This window comes from Dreissena polymorpha, chromosome 10, assembly GCF_020536995.1.
Source record: "Dreissena polymorpha isolate Duluth1 chromosome 10, UMN_Dpol_1.0, whole genome shotgun sequence".
Lineage (NCBI taxonomy): Eukaryota > Metazoa > Mollusca > Bivalvia > Myida > Dreissenidae > Dreissena > Dreissena polymorpha.
The window spans coordinates 21,406,420-21,432,406 of NC_068364.1; the positions used below are offsets into that span (position 1 = coordinate 21,406,420).

Here is a 25,987-nt window from a genome sequence, read left to right on the forward strand (position 1 = left end):
GTTTTTATTAACATGTAAATCAGTATTAGACCGTGTCAGCAAACGACCTTTCTGTATTAGTTGTTTTTATTGATTTAATTATAAATAAAAAAAAACAAAAAAAAACAATCCATACATATTTTATGATGTAGATAATAACAATTAATGTTGAAAAATAATCTGTCAATCAGCCGATGACTACCGTTTTCTTTGTACTCTAGCCTTTGACTTGATTACTGCCACACACCCGTTATCCAGTATCAAGGTCACTGAGCAGGGTCACTTTTCTTTTAATATTTATTGAAAGTAAAATTGGAAGTCAAAACTCCTAGAAACTATACAATTTAGAAAAATACTAAAAAAAAGTATTCTGATTTCTAAGACGTACAGGAAAATGTGTTCATTATTTTGCTTTAAAAAAAAGAATATCGGCCAGCAAAAAATATCTCGATTTTTTTCTTCAAAATAAAAAATAAATACAAATATTTTAATAAATTCTTATGAAATATTAATTCAATCAGACTACAATAAGCTGGGAAGAGGAAATGCCAAACAGAATGGTTCTTTTACTCAAATTTTGTGGGGATCTTTATAATTTATTTAGAACATAATAGAAGGTATAACAAAATTAAATGAAAAAAAATATCTGTCTAAAAAGGCTCGGTCAAGTTGTTTCTGATGTTGCACTATTAAAAAAAAGAATCTTAAGCAACCGAACGTTTCAAGACGGGAATTTATAATGAAAGGATACCCCGGTAGGTTGGCATATTATGCCCCCGCTAGGGTGGCATATAGCAGGTGAACTGTCAGTCCGTCTGTCAGTCTGTGATTCCGTCGGAAAACTTTAACATTGGCCATAACTTTTGCAATATTGAAGATTGAAGAACAATTTGTGCGGAATTATGGTCCTTTGTTATATTTTCAACTATATAATATATACTTTCTTAAACAGCTTTGGACTCAACCCTGTCACAACTGCTTGGCAGATAGTGCTCAAACCTATAATTAAACACAAGAACCTGATTTTTGTAGGTGATTGAAAAGGGAGGAATTCAGACTGAACCCAATTTTGACAGGATACTAATATATATATAGCTTTTTATGCCCCCCATATAGCAGCTGAACTGTCAGTCCGTCTGTCTGTGCGTCCGTCCAAAACTTTAACATTGACCATAACTTTTGCAATATTGAAGATAGCAACTTAATATTTGGCATGCATGTGTATCTCATGGAGCTGCACATTTTGAGTGCTGAAAGGTCAAGGTCATCCTTCAAGGTCAAAGGTAAAAAAAAACAAGCTTTAAAGGGAGATGTAACTAACTATTCAGTGTTTACATATATTGTATAAAAATACATCATGTAACAAAGTTCTCTACACCTCTAGTCTACTGTTTCAGCACAATTGTCATGGCACTGTTAAAGGTACACCCACTAAACAAGGACTTTGGCTGGGTACTAAAATTTGTCAAGCTCAAAGTACCCCTGGACTGTGCGTGACGGGCAGGTCTAGTGTATGTACTCCTGCTGGTTCCGTGGGGACGTTACTATGAGATACACTAGTCAGTAATTTGTTCATAATTATTAATGGATTGTTAAGCGTTTTTCAATCTCCTGTGATGCAGCGATAAGTTCATCGTCAGACATTCGGGTACCGTAGCTTGTTACTGTAGATGATTTGACGGGTTTGTGTACCATGTTCTATAGTTTCTCTTGCCTGGCGAAGCTAAGAGTATGGTAGTGATTTAGACTAGCTAGGTTTTCATGTCCAGACATGTGCCCTCTGTTGGTGGGACACCTTTATCTAACAAAGAAGTTATCTTCCTTCCTGAGTGGTTTGTGTACTTGTTAGTAAATCCAGCCTTCTCATTTACGTCTTGGGCTATTAAACCAAGTTTGTTTTTTTCCCATTGGTGTTGGCAGGAACCAATAAGCATCTTCGGTGTTGTCCCAGTATCTGCTAGGGGTCAGGTAAAACCTGCTGTTGGGAATGATTGAGTCGGGCGCTTCCGCTTGTAGAGTAGATACATATGTATTGGACAGTTCGGGTCATTTGAAATTATTTGGGAAAAAATGTATATATTAAACAAGATTTTAATTGTCAATAAAATGATAAAAGAACTAAATTATGTCTAATATTTAATTAATTTGGTCATGAGCACATTTAACTTGATGAAATATAACTTTTCTGTTGTAAAATAACAACCATGAAAATTATTTTCATACATAAAGTCAGTGGAAATAATAATAATCACATCATAATCATAACTTAATTTCAGATTATGTTAAAAATGTTCAAGCTTTAAATTACACACCTTTTTGCTCAAATAGCTTTGCCTTGAAGCTCCTAGAATCATATGTTATACATTTCCTGGTCTTCCTTGCCCTCTCAGTAAAGTCCAGGTATTTTCGCTCGCTGTTGGTTTGCTTCAGCTCTAAGTCACCCCACAACATTGTTAAGTGTTCTTGGCACCCATGGAGCCCTAGGTGCTGTGTATTATTATTTACAATGTGGAAATCAGCGCATATGGCATTTCTAAAAAAAGAGACATTCAAGAAACTAACGTTCTCTTTCGCATATTATTACTTGTGAATAAGTTTATTAAATATGAACATTGTCGAAATAAAATCAATTAAAGAAATTGCGACCAGTTTGAAACTTTGTATCGAGCGCAATGTGCACACATTCATATCAGTCAAAATTGTTGTTTCAAAGCGAACAGTTAAGTTTGAATCCTGATCAGATTAACAAAAATGATCAACAACGCAGATGCTGATCTTTTATTTAATGGCATGTAGTTCCAAGCTGGCATTAGTGTTTGTTTTGTGACACATCTCAATTTTATTTAGTATTTTTGGTCTTTGCTACAAAAGTGTACAGTAGATCTACACACAGAATGTTTATTAGTTTTTATGTGGTGGAGATACTCTTTTCAGAAGATTTTATAATAATATACCCATTTTATGTGACATAAGTTTCAATGATTAAAGAGAGTTTTGTCATTCATTTAAAAAAAGATGCTCATTCAATTCCTTCACACAAAATATCCAGCTAACCAAGAACACGATATACTGCTTACCAATATGCATGATGTACTAGCACAAATTTCATAACTAAGTTAATTATTACCTATATAGTTCACTACAAGTGATGGTTGGTTTTAACATCCAACTGATTTAAAGATTATTTGAACATGCTAAGCAAACTATTGAATTATATTGCCACGTTGTTGTTTGCATTGTCTATTTTTGCGTATAATTTATTAGAATTGGTTAATATCATAATATGTTGCCTCCAGTGTGGAGTACACTTGTTAAATTATACAATATCCTGGTCTATCGTAAGTTCGTGGATATAATAAATAGAACAGTTTTATAAGTAATCATATTTTTATTTTGATCAAATTTATATAATTAAGCATAAATTAAATCCTCACTTGTGTGAATAATAACAAAGAATAAAATTCAATTGTGATCTTGTCTTCCAAATTCAAGTTAACAAACACCAACCATCAGTATGAACTGCCATTTTGAAATCATGTAAGTTCGTGGATGACACATGTGACGTCATTACTCCAGAACAGCTGATTAGGCCAAATGTAGAAATTTGTGCTTTCTAAACCTTTTTTTAATACATGAAAGAAAACAATAAAGAACTACATGTTACTGCAGTGTGCGAAATTCGCACTAGCCCGAAGGGTTTTGGCTACTAAAAAATCCCTTCGGGCTAGTGGGAATTTAAAAATTGATTTAGTCGGGCTAGTAAGAAATTTTACTTTTTATATATGTGTATTAGAATTAGGGCTATTACTTTAAAATCTGAATTTCGCACACTGTAACTGAACATTGAACATTTATAAAGAACATTATTTAATGAAATATTTAATGTATCAGTGGAGTTGGATTGGCCTGTAAATTAACACAGGTAGTTAGCGTGTGGCTATGATATTAGTGAAGACATCATTTTGAATGATAAATAAGTAAAATATAACGAAAAATCAACTTTCTGAAAAAAAATTACTATCAAATATATATATATATATATATATATATATATATATATATATATATATATATATATATATATATATGATAAGGTAGCCAACTCAAGATCACCCGAAAACAGGCATAACTTCATCAAGTGTACAGCGATTTTCACAAACCTTATAAATCCTTACAAAGTCTTATAAATGCAACGCAGAAATAAATTTCCTTGCATTCCTTGTATTTGCAGAAATCTGGCAAGATATGTGCATTTCCAGAAAGTAAATTCATTTCTGCGTTGAATAAGACTGAGTTCGTGCACAACTGATGATGGTATGGCTGTTCAAAGCGATGCACCTCGCTTTTGGGTCATTTTGAGTTAAATACCTATGATAGTGAAATATTTTTTCTCTAATAAATATCATAGCCACACGCTAACCACATGTGTACATTAAATACAAAGGCATAAGGAACCAGGTACCGTAAAACACTTCTTATTTTACGTTGCCTAAAAAGCATTTAAAAATCGAGTACGAGGCTGTGTACATACAGTGTCAATAGAGCGCTGTATATAAACAAAGTGAGCAAAAATAGGTTTTATGTATTTTGATACGGATTTTTTTGGCAAAGGAAATTTTTACATTATGAAAATGCAGGTAAAATACACTTATGGCCAATATTTGATTTGTTTGCCTGTTTATAACGCATTTCATTCAAATATTTTGTTCTCAGTTGTAAACAGATAGTTTGCAAATCACAATTCCGGTTTCCGTCTCCAGGATGTCAACATCTAGCGCGTATAGTTATTCCCAACTGACAATCCACGAACTTACGCTATCCACGAACTTAGACTATGCAACGATAATGCCTGTTGCAGTATACCAAGTTATGCCCCTGCAATCAAATGTAACGTAACCTTATTAGCCCCTTTCACACAAATTGATGATCACACCTTCATACCCCAAAAAGTTAGTTGTATGTTTTGGCACCATTTCAGGTATCAAGACTTCCCATGAGGAGGCCCTAACTGCCCTGGAAAACCCCCCTGTGGAACCCCTTCCTGCCCCCAAGCCAGGGCAGACAACTCAGATCCAGATGCCACCTGACCAGCACACAGAGATTGTCTCCCCTGCCCAGGCAGTGATATTGTTTGAAAAGAGAGTGGGTAAGGGAAAACTTCCTGGAGTCTGAATAAAGTAATTTTTTCCTGTGGAGACAATCTAACTTTTTATTTCCCCTTAATGTGGGAGGCATTCAGCATTGCACTTGTCTGTCATACAAATGCCCTGTAAAATCCTGTTCTCTGAAAATTGCTCACTGGATTTCGCCAATATTTTCATAACTTTATAACCTTAATATGTAGGTATGCAAGACATTATACTGCAGCCTGTATTGGAAGTATAATGGTCTAAAAACCTTTTTATGCTCCCCATATATATAGTTTCTCATGGCGCCTTCAATACTTTACCGATCTCTTACATATTTGGCATGTAGGTACCTTGCATGGACCTCTACCTTTTCATGACGTTTGCGGTAACTGGGGTCAAGGTCACCCAGGCTAATAATATATTTTCCGTCCCACTTTTGTTACAGTTTCTCATGGCGCCTTCAATACTTTCCAATCTCTTACATATTTGGCATGTAGGTACCTTGCATGGACCTCTACCTTTTCATGACGTTTGCGGTCACTGGGGTCAAGGTCACCGAGGCTAATAATATATTTTCCATCCCACTTTTGTTACAGTTTCTCATGGCGCCTTCAATACTTTACCAATCTCTTACATATTTGGCATGTAGGTACCTTGCATGGACCTCTACCTTTTCATGACGTTTGCGGTCACTGGGGTCAAGGTCACTAAGGCTAATAATAGATTTCCGTCCCACTTTTGTTACAGTTTCTCATGGCGCCTTCAATACTTTACCGATCTCTAACATATTTTGCATGTAGGTACCTTGCATGGACCTCTACATTGTATGACGTTTGCGGTCACTTGGGTCAAGGTCACCGAGGCTTATAATAGATTTTGCATCCCACTTTTGTTACAGTTTCTCATGGCGCCTTAAATACTTTACGGATCTCTTACATATTTGGCATGTAGGTACCTTGAATTGACCTCTACCTTTTCCCTTTTCATGACGTTTGTGGGCACTGGGGTCAAGGTCACCGAGGCTAATAATATATTTTCCGTCCCACTTTTGTTACAGTTTCTCATGGCGCCTTCAATACTTTACCAATCTCTTACATATTTGGCATGTAGGTACCTTGCATGGACCTCTACCTTTTTATGACGTTTGCGGTCACTGGGGTCAAGGTAACCGAGGCTAATAATATATATTTTCCGTCCCACTTTTGTTACAGTTTCTCATGGCGCCTTCAAATCTTTACCGATCTCTTACATATTTGGCATGTAGGTACCTTGCATGGTCCTTTACCTTTTTATGACGTTTGGGGTCACTGGGGTCAAGGTCACCGAGGCTAATAATAGATTTTCCATCCCACTTTTGTTACAGTTTCTCATGGCGCCTTCAATACTTTACCGATCTCTTACATATTTGGCATGTAGGTACCTTGCATGGACCTCTACGTTTTCATGCCGTTTGCAGTCACTGGGGTTAAGGTCACAGAGGTTAATAATATATTGGCTCCTTCAATTTGTATTTTACTTCAAGAATGTTTGTGGTTTCTCAACTTCATTTCTTCACAGCATTACACATGTACAGGTTAGTATATTATTTATTACTCATAAATGTGTAGTTTTTTTTCCAGGAGGACAAAGGGGCATGGCGGATTACTTTCAAAAAGGGCATTTTAACGCACAGTTAAGGCAAAAAAGGCAAAAACGTTCCATGAATACCTGGTTTTGGGAGAAACATGTAATCGCATCAGAGGCAGTTGTGGGAAAAACATAAATATATAAACAAGCACATTTAATGGTTATTGATGCATTTAACTTACTTTAATAAATATTAATATATTTACCTTGCAATGTCCATCTAACTTCCATGCTGTTTCAGTTAACTGTACAGCACGAAAAACATAATTAAGCAATATATGCATATGAATCTGATTCTCTAACATATAAATGAAACCATGTTTGTCTTATCCTATTTTCCAACGATTATCTTGTCAGATGATTTAACTTTGCGAGTAAACTGAACAATTTACAAACACTCGTGTACGTGACATACATCCACTGATAAGATTACTCATAAATATGTTGTTGGTATCTAAAACGTGTTATGTATCGTCGATTATCAGAGGCTTTTCATCAATCCCTTTCTAAATGTATGAATTCCATCGTTATTTCGATCGTTATCTGCCATTTTTGCTGAGTCACAATTTATTTTTAATGTATAGTACGCCATCTTGTTAAAATGATGTAAGCGACAGGTGCGCATAGCAATTTAAAATCGTAGTATACAATGTATGTCCGCTAATACGCGATTCGCATTTTGTTTAATAAGTTTACGTTACAGTAATTCTTTCAATAATTAATTATCTTAAAGACGATAACGATACAGATACAACAGGTGTTGTTGTTTTTTAAATTTAATTACGCGTACAAATAAATGTTTTGATATAACTGAATTATGCATGAAATGCACAATTTCCACGTAAATAACATCGAGGTTTTCATGAAGTCTCCAAAGTAACTGTGCACGATTGTATCGTGGAGGAATACACATTACGGACAGATAAGTGTAACAAAGCCACTGAAATTACCGATTGATATTGACACATGGTTATTCACGCATGACGAATTCACAACCGCGCGAATCTTCGCTGATAATAGTCGGCTTAAAAGCTTGGTTAAAAGGCAATTACGATGTTATCAATAAGGTCGTGCACGGCGGAAAACAGCGGGTGCTCATGAACGGGCAGTTTGGCGGCCTTTGAAAAGGACAGCGCGGCGATGATTGGCTTTGAAAGGGGCAGCGGGGCGCTACAAAAAAGGGGCATGGCGCTGCGCCACGCTTAAACGGCCTGGATAAATCAATAATGTGTATATGTTACTACCACGTTTTTTTCTGGTTTGTACAATGATCAAAGTTCACTGTTGGCATCATGTACACTTGTAGCAGTATCATGAAAACCGGTAGCAGTCATCTTCGATTACAACTCAGTTTCCTTTGTTGTCAGCACATTTAAGGTTCCTGACACATACTAGGAAAACATAATTTGTCATATTATTTTGGCAGAACATTTTCATTAAGAGGAAACTGGATTGATTCATGACCTGCCTCCCCGACATAAATTAACCTTACATTTCTTTAGTAAGGTTGATTAATGTGTGGCGTGCCCGGGCAACACTACAGAACATTACACTCTGTGTATTCCTTTTTTTTTTGGTCTTTAAAAGTGTCTTTTTCTGTAGTGGCTAAAGTTCATTATTATTTTTTAACTGAAGCAAAATGTTTGGATGATCTATTTGAAGACAAAAACGAATAATTCAAGTTTTAGTAAATAATATGGCAATTTGATGCATTACTCATTTTGCATATTTTGAGACATTTTTATTTTAATTTTTCATTTGGAAGAACTTCATCGTGGAAATCTGTACACATTTTATGACCAGGGAAATTTGAAACCCTTCCATAAATTTAAAGTTCATGACTTAAAAATGGATATTACACATGTATGTCATTTTCTGTCTGCAAAAAGGCAAAAATGGATATATATATATATTGGGAACAAAACACATATAAATATTGGGATATGTTTAGCAAACATTGACAACCTCATTTAAGGTTTGAGGTCACTGGGATAAAGGTAACCGAGGCTAATAATAGATTTTCTCAAGGTCACACTTTGGTTGCAGTTTCTCATAGCGCCTTCTATATTTGACCGATCTCTTTTATACTTTATTATCAACATAAAGGGGAGCATCAATCGTTTTCAACGATTCTTGTTTTTGTATGTTAGATTTTATTATACCTAATTGTTTGGTGCTTAACTCCTATTAAAATGCTGACACTCAACTTTCACAGCTAAAGAACATACATTGAAGGATAGGTGATGGTAATGGAAGGGTTATTGTCTGAGACCAATTTGTGGGGAATTATGGTCCTTTGTCATATTTTCAACTATAGAATAAAATTATTATATACTTTCTTAAACTGTTTTGGACTCAACCCCGTCACAACTGCTTGGCAGATTGTACTCAAACCTTTAATTTAACACAAGAACCTGTTTTTTTAGGTGATTGAAAAGGGAGGAATATGGGCTGAATCCAATTTTGACCGAAAACTAATATATATATATATATAGCTTTTTATGCCCCCGGTAGGGTGGCATATAGCAGTTGAACTGTCAGTCCGTCTGTCTGTCTGTCAGTCTGTGCGTCCGTCCGAAAACTTTAACATTGGCCATAACTCTTGCGATATTGAAGAACTTTAGGAACTTGATATTTGGCATGCATGTGTATCTCATGGAGCTGCGAAGTTTGAGTGCTGAAAGGTCAAGGTCATCCTTCAAGGTCAAAGGTCAAAAATCTAAATCCAAGGGAAGAAACAGCTTTCAATCAAATGCCAAAAAATTTCAATTCATAATGTAAATTCTTTCACCCTCACTTCTGTTTTCATTGTTTGCCACTGCTTTTTCACCGAATTGTATGTCCAAATACTCCACCGTTTTCCCATCTTTTTGCCATGTCAAAACAATAAAAATTCATGGCATATTTACACGATAATATGTCTCTAAATAATAATTACACTTTTTACCAAATTTACGATTATTAAAAAAGCTCCAATTCCTTATTTGTATATTCTGAGTCCTTTCAATGCATGTAAATACATTTGTTACTTTTTATTTCATTGGGGTTATCTCTATGATGGCTGAATGATAGAGACAATTATGACAATTTTACAACAAAGTCAAAAATAATTTGTCAACATAACCTGGAGCACATGTTCACATGCGGTTTAATATGTCATTCAAGTTTGACCGCACTAGCATCTATATTGTTATGCCCCCAAAGCTGAGCATATAGTGATCGCACTGTCCGTCTGTCTGTCCATCTGAAATTCCATCACATTGCGTTTTGGTTTCGAAAAATTTGGAAAAACACTTTGTGTTTAGGTTTAGAAAAATGTGGAAAAAGTGGGCATTTGTCCACCTATGGTGACAAGCCTTGTTATGCCCCCGGTAGGGTGGCATATAGTGATCGCACTGTCTGTCCGTCTGTCTGTCTGAAATTCCGTCACACTTTGCGCTTAGGTTTAGAAAAATGCTCATAACTTCTATGTCCCTTGAGATATAACCTTCATATTTAGTATGCATGTGTATATGGACAAGACCTTTCCATACGCACACAAATTTTGACCCCTGTGACCTTGACATTGAAGTAAGGGTCTGCGTTTAGGTTTAAAAATCTGCGTTTAGGTTTCGAAAAATGCTTCTCACTTCTATGTCCCTTCAGATATCACCTTCATATTTTGTATGCATGTGTATATGGACAATGCCTTTCCATACGTGCAAAAATGTTGACCCCTGTGACCTTCCCCTTGAAGTAAGGGTCTGTTTTTAGGTTTCAAAATCTGCGTAAGGTTTCGAAAAATGCTCATAACTTCTATGTCCCTTGAGATATAACCTCCATATTTGGTATGCAATGTGTATATGGACAAGGCCTTTCCATACGCACAAAACCTCTGACCCCTGTGACCTGGACCTTGAAGTAAGGGTCTGCGTTTAGGTTTCAAAATATGCGTTTAGGTTTCGAAAAATGCTCATAACTTCTATGTCCCTTGAGATATAACCTTCATATTTGGTATGCATGTGTATATAGACAAGGCCTTTCCATACGCAAATTTGTATGACCCCTGTGACCTTGACCTTGAAGTATGGGTCTGCTTTTAGGTTTCAAAATCTGCGTTTAGGTTTCGAAAAATGCTCATAACTTCTATGTCCCTTGAGATATAACCTTCATATTTGGTATGCATGTGTATATGGACAAGGCCTTTCCATACGCACACAATTTTTGACCCCTGTGACCTTTACCTTGAAGTTTGGGTCTGCGTTTAGGTTTCAAACTCTGCGTTTAGGTTTCCAAAAATGCTCATAACTTCTATGTCCCTTGAGATATAACCTTCATATTTGGTATGCATGTGTATATGGACAAGGCCTTTCCAAACGATCAAAGTTTTTACCGTCTGTCTGTCCGCCAGTCAATCCGTCTCTGTGTCCGTCTGTGTATCTCATGAAGCTGCATATTTTGAGTGGTAAAAAGGTCAAGGTCATCCTTTAAGGTCAAAGGTCATTTTTTTCAAAGCGGCGCAGTAGGGGGCATTGTGTTTATGACAAACACATCTCTTGTTTTTTTAATTATTCTTTTCAGAAGATTTTATAATAATATACCCATTTAATGTGACATAAGTTTCAATGAATAAAGAGAGTTTTGTCATTCATTTAAAAAAAGATGCTCAAATAATTCCTTCACACAAAATATCCAGCTAACCAATAACACAATATACTGCTTACCAATATGCATGATGTACTAGCACAAATTTCATAATTAAGTATATTACCTATATAGTTCACTAAAATTGATGGTTGGTTTTAACATTCCAACTGATTTAAAAATTATTTGAACATGCAAAGCAAAATATTGAATGAGCTTACATGTCAATTATATTGCCATGTTGTTGTTTGCATTGTCTATTTTTGCGTATACTTTATTAGAATTGGTTAATATCATAATATGTTGCCTCCAGTGTGGAGTACACTTGTTAAATTATACAATTATGCCTGTTGCGGTATACCAAGTTATAACCCTGCAATATAGTGTAATGTAACCTTATTAACCCCTTTCACACAAATTGATGATCACACCTTCATACCCCAACAAGTTAGTTGTATTTTTGGCACCATTTCAGGTATCAAGACTTCCCTTAAGGAGGACCCAACAGCCCTGGCAAACCCCCCTGTGGAACAACTTCCTGCGCCCAAGCCACGGCAGACAACGCAGATTCAGAGGGCACCTGATCAGCAGGCTGAGATTGTCTCCCCTGCCCAGGCAGTGAACTTGTTTGAAAAGAAAGCGGGTAAGCTTTGTAAGGGAAAACTTCGTGGAGTCTGAATAAAGTTAATTTTTTTACATGTGGATTTATCTGATAGAGACAAACTAATCTTTTAATGTCCCATTAACGTGGGAAGCATTCAGCATTGCTCTTGTCTGTCATACAAATGCCCTGTAATATCCTGTTCTCTGTAAATTGCTCACTTAATTTCGCTTTATAGCTTCATAACCTTAATATGTAGGTATGCAAAGCATTATAACTGCAGCCTGTATTGGAAGTATTATGGCCTAATAACCTTTTTTTTCATGTTAGATTTTATAATACCTAATTGTTTGGTGCTTAACTCCTATTAGAATGCTGCCAAATTTCACAGCTTAAGAACATACATTGAAGGATAGGTGATGGTAAAGGAAGGATTCTTGTCTGAGACCAATTTGTGCGGAATTATGGTCCTTTGTCATATTATCAACTATAGAATATATATTTTCTTAAACTGTTTTGGACTCAACCCTGTCACAACTGCTTGGCAGGTTGTGCTCAAACCTATAATTTTACAAAAGAACCTGTTTTTGTAGGTTTAAAACTTTAACATTGGCCATAAATTTTGCAATAATGAAGATAGCAACTTGATATTTGGCATGCATGTGTATCTCATGAAGCTGTACATTTTCAGTGCTAAAAGGTCAAGCTCAATGTCATCCTTCAAGGTCGAAGGTAAAAAATCAAAATCAAAGGGAAGAAACAATCTTTTAAGGGAGATAATTTCTATTTATCATTTGGCAGGTTGTGACAGATCATTTTTCACAAGGGAAGTAATAATTTTTAAAGGGATATAATAAAAAAAATAATTCAAAGCGACGCAGTAGGGGGCATTTTGTTTCTGACAAACACATCTCTTGTTTAGTTGTGTTACGCACAACAATTTTTTTCTCAAAAGTGTCTATTTTGCTTTGCTAAAAACGGGCCATTTTTATTCAGGTTTAATGCCAAAAAGTAAATCATCTTGGTTTATATGTTTGCAAAATGTCATCACTAGTGCAGTGATACTTTTGGAGTTAGGTGAGAGCCAAAAATCCTTAAGGCAGAGGACAGGCGGACAGAAGAGAAAAACAACAGATTGACATAACAGAGGGATTGATTGACAAGGGAAAAATCTTTATGACCACCTTCTAAAAAAGGAGGCATTAACATCTTAAAAATCAAAGGTCATAAGAAAATGAGAGACACATCTCTGGGTGTAAAGAGTTTGTAAAAGGTTTTCTTTTTGGCTTTGGGAACATGAGAATCAGGAAATAAAAATGACACAAAGGTATCCTCAGGTGGGTAACTTTTGTTTATTAAAGGAGAAACTGTATTTTGTAATATTTTGCATTTACATCATTTCAGACCAGCCAAATCAGATGAGCTGTCAAAAGAAATGAAATGCAAATATGGGAATGGACCTTAATGTATATAATTTTCTCTACAGTTTATAAACTTGAGTTATTGAGCAGAAACTGTTCTTTCCAATTTTAGTAACAGTTCCCTTGTCCTTGCCCAAATACAATGTTACGCTAGGTCTCCATACAAGGTTGCTATAGCTAAAGTTTAAATTAGATTGGTCAATGCAAACCAAAGTTATTGACCAGAAACCACATGTTTGAGGCCATCAGTTGCACACATGTAATACCCAAATTACACCGTATTACGCGTCACGTAGATGGCAGATTGTTCCGTCGATGACAGACAGTTGGACTCAACCGCAAACAACAGGTAGGCTATATATTCGGTCGGTATATTTATATTACGCAAGTAAGGCCAAAATCATTGCTAAGAACATATTGTCCATTGACTGAGGACGCCACCAGGTAATTTTGGATTCGTTGTTCAAGTTTTTAAAGAACTGTGAAAGAGTTAAAAGTGACAGTTTCGAAACATCATCGAAAATGACTGATTTTTGTTCAAAATATCTAAAGTTTGAAATAAATGACTGCATTTCGTGGTATATACTCACGCATTTATCCCTTGGGGATACGTAAGCCAAATATCCGCCCCTTGAGTTGTTTCATGACCATGCCACAGGCGTCTAAACTGACCCCGCCAAAAACAAATTGATTCCGTAGTAGGCAGATATGTATTTTAAATGATGCCGATGATGGAAGAAACGCTGTATAAGATGCTAACAAAGATGACAGATTGTCAAAATAACTATTGTATTTTTTTCTCTCTTCTTTTTGTACTTTTATATACAATTGAGAAGCAAACTGTTCTTTGTAATATATTATCAAAACGGGAAGGTTTTGTTTGCTGTAGGTTTGTTGAAAAGACATTCACTGCACGCAGTAATAGGAGAGAATAATAATGTGTACCATCAAATTGCTCTGCACATACAGCGATTCACATGAAGAAATTATTTTTGATGAAATATTTCATCAGAGGATCGAGCTGATACAAGCCGGTTTTTTTTTGCAAAAAAGAGCTTGTGATTTTTCTGAGAGTCCTGACTCATCTGAGCATGACATTATTTGTTTATCTAGGAGTTTTAGTAGCTTAATAATAAGATTTTGACTATGTTCTCTTTGAATTTTATTCACAGATCAGGTAATCTGCATGTACTTGCTTGAACTTATATTTGTTTTGTAAATACATCCATATAGTGAAAATATGTGACCATGCATCACAGTGGCATACACTGTCTTTGATATGTATTATAATGGTGCGGTATGAACTTTTTACATTTACTAGTACCTTATTCATCATAACAAGCGTCTGTGTTGAATCATGATTTTTATATATACGCAATTAATCAAAATGGCCATGTACGTCGACATAATAATGTCCACCTCTTTAAGATTTGCAGAACTATCTTTATAAGATTGTTTGAGTTTTAAGAAATATTTGTGTTTGTTATCAAATGTTTAATTGTATATTATTGTTAATGTTCTTTTTAAGCTAGTCACATTGTTACAAACTCCGACAAGTCATATTAGTATACCAGTCAGTCATGTGCATTATAACCATGTACAATGTTTAAGTGAAAAAAAAACAAAACACATAATATGATTTAAAATTTAATGACAACAATCGTATTTCTAAGATGACAATTAGCTAATATTGGTTTTATTGAACACGTACGTTTAAAAAAATATATATATACAAGTAAAACGTATTGTAATGGAGATGGTAAGTCATATAGCGGTTTTGATTTGTATGTTTTACTTGTAACTTATACGTATGATGTATGCTATATTTTCCATCGGGCGTCTCTTCATAAGGGGTGTTGCTGCAGTTTTGCTGATTTTTTTCCATCTAATAGATTTTGTTCAAAATTTATATTCAAATACTACATACAAATACTAAATGAAAAATTAAATAAAAATATTGGCTCACCGGCCTTGTTTTGATTTTATTCACCATTATATAACATGTACTTTTTTATTATAACTGAAAAATCTCTAATTGCATAAAAATGATTAATAACCTATGCAATTGGCAACATTTTGATATTATAAAAGCTAAGATACATCATATACCATTTAATTAAACCACAAACTACCAAAAAAATGGAGAACACAAGTTAAATTTTAAGAAATTTAATTTTTATAATTTTTATGTCACCCAAAAAAAACATCAATTTTTTACTATTTTAACCACACAAATGGAATTAAAAAAGTTCTATCTAATAACTTTCTGCGAAACTGCTTAAATACTTTCATCTACGTATTGTTATCATAAAACAAAAATAAAAAAGGGGTTCACCGCACTTTTAACAGAGATTTTGTTGTTTAACTATCCCTACCGTCTATGTCAAATTTCATAAAATAGAGCAATTTGGCTAAACCCAAGTACCGTACATTGATTGCTAGAAATATGCATAAACTTAGAAATTGTTTATAATCTTAACTGGGATCTCAACAGCTTACACAAAAACAACAATAATAATACAATATTAAATCACAAACATAAGACAATATGGTATCAAACTCGACCTTATTCATCAATAGCTCCAGTATAAAACAAGAATTCAATTAAAGAAAGAAAAAAAAAAGTTAAAAAAAAGTTAGCCGAACCTGGGATCGAACCACTGACCTTTGTTTTATGAACCCACTCTGTAATATGTGATGATTCTGATAACACAAATATTGGGTTGTGATAAAAGCGAATCGGTGTTGCTATTAATATATCCTCGGTTAAATAAACTGCCGCAACACCTCTTAAGTTGTCTGGAAACCCAGCGATAGAGGTAATACTAGAAGTTTTGGACTTGAAAACACGCTGATAAAAATCCAAAACTTCTCACTTTACCTATATCAGTGGGTTTCCAGATGATAAAACACGAGACGCTCAATGGAAAATATAGTAAAATCATACGTAAAATTTAGATGTACAAATCTAAACCTCTCTAACATGATATGTTTACCCAGAAATGCCAATCTAAGACATACAACGTTGTCTCTAACAACATACACGTAATTTTACATCTCAGAATTTTAGAGTCGCAGTATACTTTATCTAGAAAATATGATGAACCCGATAGTGATATGTAACAATAATGTTAAACTGTCCATATTCGACATCAAACTCAGAGTCACAGTAATAACATCTGAACTTCTTCCTGGTGACGGTTTTCTACAAAAGAAAAAAACCCTCATTATATTATATTATAGCCTTGTTATATATATCATATAGGTATCACAATCTAGGCTATTGAACATTTATTCATACACCTACATCATACATAACCATCCCGTCTTGAGATATATTACAAAGGGCAGTTATGCTTCCTAATTGTATATAAAAGTACAAAAAGAAGAGAGAAATAAATAAAATAGTTATTTAAAAAATCTGTCACTTTGTTAGCATCTTGTACAGCGTTTCTGCCATCATCGGCATCATTTTAAATACATATCTGCCTACTACGGCATCAATTTGTTTTCGACGGGGTCGGTTTGGACGCCTGTGACATGCAGTAATTTATTTCAAACTTGAGATATTTTGAACAAAAATCAGTCATTTTCGATGATGTTTCGGAAACTGTCACTTTTAACTAGTTCACATTTCTATAAAAACGTGAACAACGAGTCCAAAATTACCTGGTGGCGTCCTCAGTCAATGGACAAAATGTTCGTAGCAATGATTTTGGCCTTACTTGCGTAATATAAATATACAGACCGAATATACAACCTACCTGTTGTTCGCGGTTTCAAAATGGAGTCCAAATGTCTGTCATCGATGGAACAATCTGCCATCGACGTGACGTGAAATACTGTGTGCAAATCTGATTAACGTGATTTTAACTTCCTTGAAAACATGGTTCAAACTGTAAGTTTCTTATTCCATTTTGTTAAGATTGGTAAGTGTAGTTATGGATATGGATGACAATATAAATGTGTATGATTCAAATGTCCAAATGATTTGTGTCAAGTTATCGCATGTGTGTTTTACATAAAATTCACCAGTTTTTAAAAGCAGTAATATTTTATTATCCAGATATAAGAATACTTCTTGTTGGACATACTGGCCATGGCAAAAGTGCAACTGGAAACACGCTTCTTGGAATCAAAAGGGAGGAAGGATTTCATGATGAATTGAGTCAAGTTTCTGTTACACAGGAGTATAAGAGGCTGGTAAGTTAAAATAAGTGTTCAAGGTATAATAGCTTTTAAATATTTACATGTCTTAACTTTATTGCACACTTTTAAGTCATAGGGATTGTCATATGTCTGGAACTATGGTATTGTTGCAATATGTAAAAGCCCTATTTATATTTGTACAAAAATGGTAAGACGTCAAACAGTGCATAACTTAAAACAAGAGGCGCTAACCTAAGACCTAAAAGAACAATGTATTCTAAGAAGGCAGAGTTCAGAATAATAAAAATACACATGTACTTAATGAAAAATAAATATTTAATTTCTAGACACATTTTTTGGGGGAAACTCGGCTTAGATATTTATTAGAACAAATGCTCTTTCCAAGTTTAATGAAGATATTTCTTGTATGTGACAAGTTGGAGTTTTGACAAACTGTTTCTTTAATTTGACCTAGTTTTAAACCCATATGCCCCAGTTTTAAACTTGGCCTAGATATAGGACAAACTTAATGGCCAAGTTTCATGAAGGTTGGATTAAAAATGTGACTGCCACAAACCTGAACCATGTTTTACCTTGGCCAAGATTTAATTAGAACAAATGTTCTGACCACGTTTTATGAAGATCTAACAACAAATGTGACTTCTAGAGTGTTAACAAACATTTTCTTTAATTTGATCTAGTGACCTAGTTGTTGATCTTATAAAACCTAGAATCAAACCATGGCATCATTGGGTCCAAGTTTCATGTAGCCTGTTAATAAGGTTTCTGCTGACCACTGACGATTAAGGAAGAACAAATGACTATCACATAGGCTCGCCATGAGCACGCTGTGCTCAGATGAGCCAAACTGCATGTTAAGTTTGGCAATTTTATTCTTTGTGCAAATACTAGTATGAACCCTATAATTGCTCAAACGCATACGGTTTTGAATCATTTCTTGTATACTTGTTTACTTCATACCTTAAATGTATATGATAAAAGGTAACCATTTAATGTTTATAGCTTTCCAACCATCAAACACGCACTGTCAAAGAACATATTCTTAACCTTTAATGCACACATTCCAAAAAAAAGACATTCATAAAATTATGTAAATGAAGGGTCATATAAAGATTGAAGGTCTTATAAAGTATACCGGTAGGTTTAAAAAACCCTTGAGTTTTCTGATAAAAAGCCATTAAGTGGTAAGATATAAGGAGCTGATGCACAATATGTGACTAAGAGTGATCTTGACCTGAAGCCTGCTGGACTGAATTATTCCTTCTTTACTCAGCTAAGTTTCTTGAAACTGCTTTAAAGTGTAAAGAGAAGATATATTTTCAAAACAATCATGCTTTATGACAAATGAGCAGATAAAACCAGAGAATGACAACCCAATCATTCCACATTTGCTTGAGTAAAATTATATGGTTTGATAATTTGATCACTCTGGCTTGTTGCTTAACCTTACAATTTATTAATAGTAGGGGCTGTTTTTAGCTCCACTGGCCAGAGGCCAGTGGGGCTTATGTCCTGGTACTGTGTCCGCCGTGCGTGCGTGTGTGCGTCCGTTAATTTTTTCTGTAAACATCTTCTTCCCCTAAACTACAAGTCCAATTCTGATAAAACTTTTCACACATGTTCCTGGGGTGGACCTCTTTCTTATTTGTTCAAATAATGCCCCTGGAGTCAAATTTGACCCCGCCCCGGGGGTCACAAAAATGAACATATGCTTATATAAAGCCTATTTTGTGCAAACTTTACAAATCTTCTTGTCCATAACCCTAGGGCTACGAAATTTGGTATGAAGTGACATCTAATAGTTCTCTACTTAGTTTGTTCAAATTATGCCCCTGGGGTCAAATTTGACCCTGCCCCGGGGGTCACAAAAATGAAAATACGCTTAAATAAGGCCTATTTTGTGCAAACTTTAAAAAATCTTCTTGTCCATAACCGTATGGCATTGGGCGATCACATTAATTTTGGTATGTAGTGACATCTAATAGTCCTCTCCCAAGTTTGTTCAAATTTAGACCCTAGGATCAAATTTGATATGGCCAGAGGCCAGCGGGGCTTATGTCATGGTCCTGTGTCCGTTGTGCGTGCGTGCGTCTTTGTTTTAACTTTTTCTTTGAACATCTTCTTCTCCTAAACTACAAGTCCAATTCTGATACAACTTCTCACAAATGTTCCTGTGTGAACCTCTTTCAAATTTGTCCAAATTATGCCCCTGGGGTCAATTTGACCCTGCTCCAGGGGTCACAAAAATGAACATATGCTTTTATAAAGCCTATTTTGTGCAAACTTTAAAAAATCTTATTGTCCATAACCCTAGGGCCTAGGGCTACCAAATTAGGTATGTAGTGACATCTAATAGTTCTCTACTCAGTTTGTTCAAATTATGCCCCTGGGGTCAAATTTGACCTGCCCAGGGGTCACAAAAATCAACATACGCTTAAAAAAGGCCTATTTTGTGCAAACTTAAAAAACTTCTTTTCCATAGCACAATGGCATAGGGCTACCAAGTTTGATATGTAGTGACATCTAATAGTCCTCTACCAAGTTTGTTTAAATTAAGCCCCTGGGATCAAATTTGACCGTTTCCCAGGGGTCACAAAAATGAACATATGCTTAAATAAAGCCTATTTTGTGCAAACTTTACAAATCTTCTTGTCCATAACCCTAGGGCCTAGGGCTACCACATTCGGTATGTATTGACATCTAATAGTTCTCTACTTAGTTTGTTCAAATTATGCCCCTGGGGTCGAATTTGACCCTGCCCCGGGGGTCACAAAAATGAACATACACTTAAATAAGGCCTATTTTGTGCAAACTTAAAAATCTTCTTGTCCATTACCGTATTGCATAGGGCTACCAAATGTGTTATGTAGTGACATTGTAATACATTGCAGTCAATGTAATTGTAAATAAGCCAAAAGCCCCAGACTATCTTGTTTGACAAGTACGATCACAAGCAACACTGCTTACTGGTATTACACAGCCAATCTTAAGACAAAGACATATGTTTGGCAACATGTTTTTATGATCTGACAACATTTTCGAGGCTACCTCATGCAAATCCATATCTTAACAACTACCAATGACAAGTCTTTGATCTGTTTTGGTTTTGAAAAACTTGAAGTCAATATTGTTTACACAAACTTCTCCCCGATTTTCCAAACTTCTCCCTGTTTCAGAAAAAGGAGGAGTCACTTATTATAAGCCTATTTTTTTAAGGCCTAGGGTAGTCCCTGGAAACACCTATAGATAACTTTTTCTGCTGAAACAATTTTTAGTTTTGTTTGCAAGGTGATTAACATATATAAAAAGTAAGTTATTTATTGCAGGTACAAGAAAGGTTTGGAAGAAAATTAGAAGTTGTGGACACTCCTGGAATTTTTGATACATCCTTTGAGCAACAATTTGTTTATGAACAAATATACCAGTGTATAGGGCTGACATTGCCTGGTTTCAATGCTATCTGCTTAGTATTGCGCCCAGATCGCTTTACTAAAGAATTGGTTCAAACGGTGGAAATTTTCTTCAAATTGTTTGGAAAAGGCGTTGATGAATATGCATTTGTCCTTTTTACCCACATAGAAACAGAAGCAGAAATGAAAAACTACATAAGAGGAGGGGAGAAAAAGACTGAAGATGATGGACAAAAAGCATTTCAAGTGCTAAGAAAACGATGTCAAGACAAAATGTTGTTCATTGATAACAAAGCTTCCAAAGATCTTAAAGAAGAAATGGTTTTGAATATCTTAACAGCAGTTGATGAAGCTAATGCCAAAGCACTGAGGCCGTACTTTGTGAACAAAATAACCAGAAACTTGGCACAAAAGGCTACAGACTTTTATATGATACATGTCTGTGGATTGGGATCTGAGCGGTCAAAAGAAGGTAATTACTAGAACTGAGTACTTACGACAAATAACAAAATTTGCAAACTTTTAGGGACTTAAAACATTGTGTATTACAGGATGTGACAAATGCCACTGGAGTATATGCTTGTAGAGAAAAAAGGCACTACGTTAAGTTACAATGGACAGTATCCAAAAGTCTTAAAAATGTTACCCCTTCAAGTTATAAGCAGAAATAAAAATTCTTAACCTCTTATATGACAAAAAATGTCAGAAAATATCTCAAACAAAATATTTAGGTGCACAAGTGCTTATACTGGTAAATATGTTTGCAAAGTTTTATCCCTCTAGCACCACTGCTTTTTTAGTTACCCATGACAGACAAAACAAATGGAATGAAAAACAGAAAGACTGAAGGACTGATGGACGGAAAAGGGCCAATCTATCTGCCCCTCCCCCTTTCTTACACCCTCATCAAGTTGGGGAATAAAAAGCTACAGAACAATAACTTACAAAATCGGACCTTAAATTGTGACCTTGACCTTTGAGGAAGAAGCAGTGGTGTTAAATGCAACACACGGTCTTTCCTTAACCTAAGTCACCCAGATTAAAACTCAGCCTAAAAAATGTCAAGATAAAAATACTGACCAAGTTTCATTAAGATCGACCCATAACTTTATTTTTCAAGAGTGGCAACAACACTTTTAGAATTTGGTAACTGCTCCCAAAATGAGACCAAAACACATGCGTTTATTTTCAGTTGAATTCTAGTAGTTGAAAAATTGATATGGAGATATTGCACATTAACCATTATGTTTTGGAATCATCAATACATTATTGTGTTGTGATAAGATAATCAATAAAATTGAGAATATGAAACTCTTGTTATGTCCATATCAGGTTAATAATGGCAAGCTATACTTTAATACATAGAAACAGTTAGAACTGCCCACGACAGGCTTTGTTTTGGAATCATCAATAAATTATTGCTTTGTGATAATTACTAAAATCGGGAATGTGTCTTTTGTCAATATTATATTCATAATGGCAAGCTATACCTTAATACATAAAATAATTAAGAAATACTGAGTGTTCAATATTCAGATGGTGTTGAATCATATTTCATAGTCAACTTATTAGGAATGGTTAGTATATATGGGTATAAAAGGTACTCAAACTGACCATTGGATATTTGTCATGCTACAAGCTTTTTATATGTGAATATAAGTTTGTTCAACCTAATGACCCCAAAATCAAAAAGGTCTTGTCTTTATATTATAGACACATATCGATGTTGAAAGAAGAGCTGAGTTTGTAAAACACAATGCCCCCTACTGTGCTTTGAAGCCATATATTTGACCTTGAAGGATGACCTTGACCTTTTACCACTCAAAATGTGCAGCTCCATGAGATACACACGCATGCCAAATATCAAGTTGCCATCTTTAATATTGCAAAAGTTATGACCACGGTTAAAGTTTTGGGACAGACAGGCCAAAAACAATACACCCCCGATCATTCGATCAGAGGGAATAAAAAAACTCTTCAATGAATAGTTATAAAAATGAAGTTAATGAAAACAAAGTGTGACCATGGATTAAAAGTCAGACAGAGGTACCAACAGGACATGTGTCCATAGAATACAGATGCCTCCACATTCCACGTTTGTTTTCAAATTTGACTTTTGATCTTTAAGATGACCCGGACCTTTAAGGTAGGGAGACGGGTGTTACAAAGGACACGTTGTTTTATAATGGTTTACATTTGTTGCAAAATATGTTTAATCTATCAAAATAATGGCAAATTTATGGCTGATAAAAAGGAATGTTTTGACCGACATCTAGACAGCCGGAAAGTTATAAAGATGGAAAGTGTGATAGCTTTACGCTGCTATCTTTGATGTAGAGCTTATAAACAATATGTCTCCAGGGAGAGAGTGATAGCTTTACGGTGCTGTCTTTGATGTAGAGCTTATAGACAATATGTCTCCATGGAGACAGTGATAGCTTTACGGTGCTGTCTTTGATGTAGAGCTTATAAATAATATGTCTCCAAGGAGACAGTGATAGCTTTACGCTGCCGTCTTTGATGTAGAGCTTATAAACAGTATGTCTCCAGGGAGACAGTGATAGCTTTATGCTGCTGTCTTTGATGTAGAGCTTATAGACAATATGTCTCCAGGGAGACAGTGATAGCTTTACGCTGCTGTCTTTGATGTAGAGCTTAAAAACAATATGTCTCCAGCGAGACAGTGATAGCTTTATGCTGCTGTCTTTGATGTAGAGCTTAAAAACAATATGTCTCCAGGGAGACAGTGATTGCTTTACGCCGCTATCTTTGATGTAGAGCTTAAAAACAATATGTCTCCATGGAGACAGTGATTGCTTTACGCCGCTGTCTTTGATGGAGAGCTTAAAAACAATATGTATCCAGGGAGACATAATTATTCCTCAATATGATTTATGAACAGTGTAACATATAGTTTTCTTAAATTTTTAGACCTAAGAATTCTTCTCATTGGACTCCCTGGACATGGAAAAAGTGCAACTGCGAACTCCCTTCTGGAAAAAAGATTGTTTCATGAAAATGCTCCCGCAGTTCCAAATGCAGGCCAAGAAACACAAGTAAGTAACGGTTTGGGTTTACAGTAATGTAATTTATACAATGTGATACTCACAATGATAAGGAAGTCACCCACCCATATGTATTATTGGACTTTACATATAAACTTTCTTAAGATACGTAAAACATTCTGTAAGTATCTCTGTATTATTTTACCCAGAACTTTAACTAGAAATTTTCTTTCACACATGATTTTATTGAAGAATGGAAAAAATTTTTTTAATGCATACAGAAGTTCTATTCGGGACACAATTTGACCTTTGCACAGGTACTTGAAAATATTTTTTGGTCCTTATATATATAATAAAAGAAAAGGTATCCAACGATGATTTCACCAGTGTATTTAATAACGCTATGCAACAGCATGAAAGATCGAATAATGCACACAAATGTCGTTGTGGTTGTCAGCAGGAAGCATCAATCTATGATTAAACACCGTTTATTTGATGAAAATTCACCAAGTATGTCCAAAACAGCTAAACATTTCACAAAAATGAACCCAAAATCGAAGTGTGTAATGCTCGACGTCCAAATGTCAGTTACGACGGAAGGCGATTTTTGGTCGATTTTTCACAATTAAACAAGAATTTCGGTATAAACTCCACATACGTTTTTCAGTAACTAAATTTTCTTTCGAAATGCATCGTTCTTTAGTAACTGCAGAACAAAAATACTCAGAAAAAGTAGAAAATACACCAAATATTATGTTATAAGTTCAAACAGTAAACAATTCGGTACCCCTCGCAGATTATCATAATACATTATTTTCAACCAATGAAACGTCTTCTTTCCGTAATACAGATTCTGCCTTAAAATGGTGGTCGTGATGTTGCGAAATACGCAAAAATGTGTTGTTTTTTTTTAATGAATTTTCGACTTTTTACCGTTCAACTTGGACTAAAGAACGACGTAGTTCGAATGAAAACTTAGTAAATGAAAAACGTATGTGGAGTTTATATAAAAGTTCTTGTTCAATTGTGAAAAAACGACCGAAATTCGCAGTCTGTCATAACTGACAGTTTGACGATGAGAATTACACACTGCGATTTTGGGGACATATTTGTGAAACTTTAAGCTTTTTTGGACATACTTGATGGATTTTCATCAAATAAACGGTGTTTAATCATAGATTGGTGCTTCCTGCTGGCAACCACAACGACATTTGTGTGCATTATTTGATCTTTCATGCTGTTGCATAGCGTTATTAAATACACCTGTGAAATCATCGTTGGATACCTTTTCTTTTATTATATATATAAGGACAAAAAAATATTTTCAAGTACCTGTGAGTCTAAGTGTGAACCTGTGACCTTAAACAAAAAAGTTTTGTTCTTGCAATCAATATATTGCATTTTATTGGTGATAAATTATCAGTTGTCTTAACTTATTTAGAAATCCCATAATGCAAAATAAAGTAAACTTGACAGAAAGATGAAGTAAGAGAGGAAGGGATTGGTAGATAAATAACAAACCTGCACCCTTATACTGACTAACTGAAGCAGAATGATTTAAAGGAAACTTGTACTGTTTCTAATTTTTATGAATTAAACTAAATTGTAAAATATAACCACCAGAACATTTAATGTTTGATAAAATCCATCAGGTGTTGTTAGAGGGTAGGTTTTTGAAGCAAAATGATATTTGACGGATAGAGTGATGTTTCTCTTAGGGCATTTAATAAAAAAACTCATATAGATAAAAAAAATTGTATGATGCTACAAACCAGATATAAAAACTCTCTGCCTTGATTTAGTGATTTTTAGCTCATCTATTTTTTGAAAAAAAATTATGAGCTATTGTCATCACCTTGGCGTCGGCGTCGGCGTCTGCGTCGGTGTCGGCGTCCGGTTAAGTTTTGCGTTTAGGTCCATTTTTCTCAGAAAGTATCAATGCTATTGCATTCAAACTTGGTACACTTACTTACTATCATAAGGGGACTGGGCAGGTAAAGTTAGATAACTCTGGTGTGCATTT

At 35.0% G+C, this 25,987-nt stretch overlaps 2 protein-coding genes across 7 annotated transcripts in view; one reads left to right on the forward strand and one right to left on the reverse strand.

Annotated features, from left to right (window-relative positions):
• LOC127847792 (GTPase IMAP family member 6-like) overlaps positions 1-25,987 on the forward strand; it is a 48,253-nt gene that overhangs the window by 17,396 nt on the left and 4,870 nt on the right. For all 6 annotated transcript variants that reach the window (XM_052379935.1, XM_052379939.1, XM_052379941.1 and 3 more), the window contains 5 exons: positions 4,958-5,125; positions 11,833-12,000; positions 17,446-17,582; positions 20,876-21,431; positions 23,891-24,015. In XM_052379935.1, coding sequence (XP_052235895.1) covers positions 4,958-5,125; positions 11,833-12,000; positions 17,446-17,582; positions 20,876-21,431; positions 23,891-24,015 — 1,154 coding nt within the window. The remainder of the gene's footprint in view (positions 1-4,957; positions 5,126-11,832; positions 12,001-17,445; positions 17,583-20,875; positions 21,432-23,890; positions 24,016-25,987) is intronic.
• On the reverse strand, positions 1,279-7,313 carry LOC127847802 (uncharacterized). The gene is made up of 3 exons (XM_052379965.1): positions 6,941-7,313; positions 2,292-2,512; positions 1,279-1,988 (listed from the first exon to the last, which is right to left on the reverse strand). Exons 1-3 carry the CDS (start codon positions 6,952-6,954, stop codon positions 1,843-1,845), a joined length of 381 nt encoding a protein of 126 aa, XP_052235925.1. The 5' UTR covers positions 6,955-7,313; the 3' UTR covers positions 1,279-1,842.

Excerpts from the sequence above, each read along its gene's own strand:
- LOC127847802 (XM_052379965.1), bottom strand. Across the intron at positions 1,989-2,291 it reads AAAGCTATTTGAGCAAAAAG|CGGAAGCGCCCGACTCAATC; the intron begins GTGTGTAATTTA and ends CTACTCTACAAG.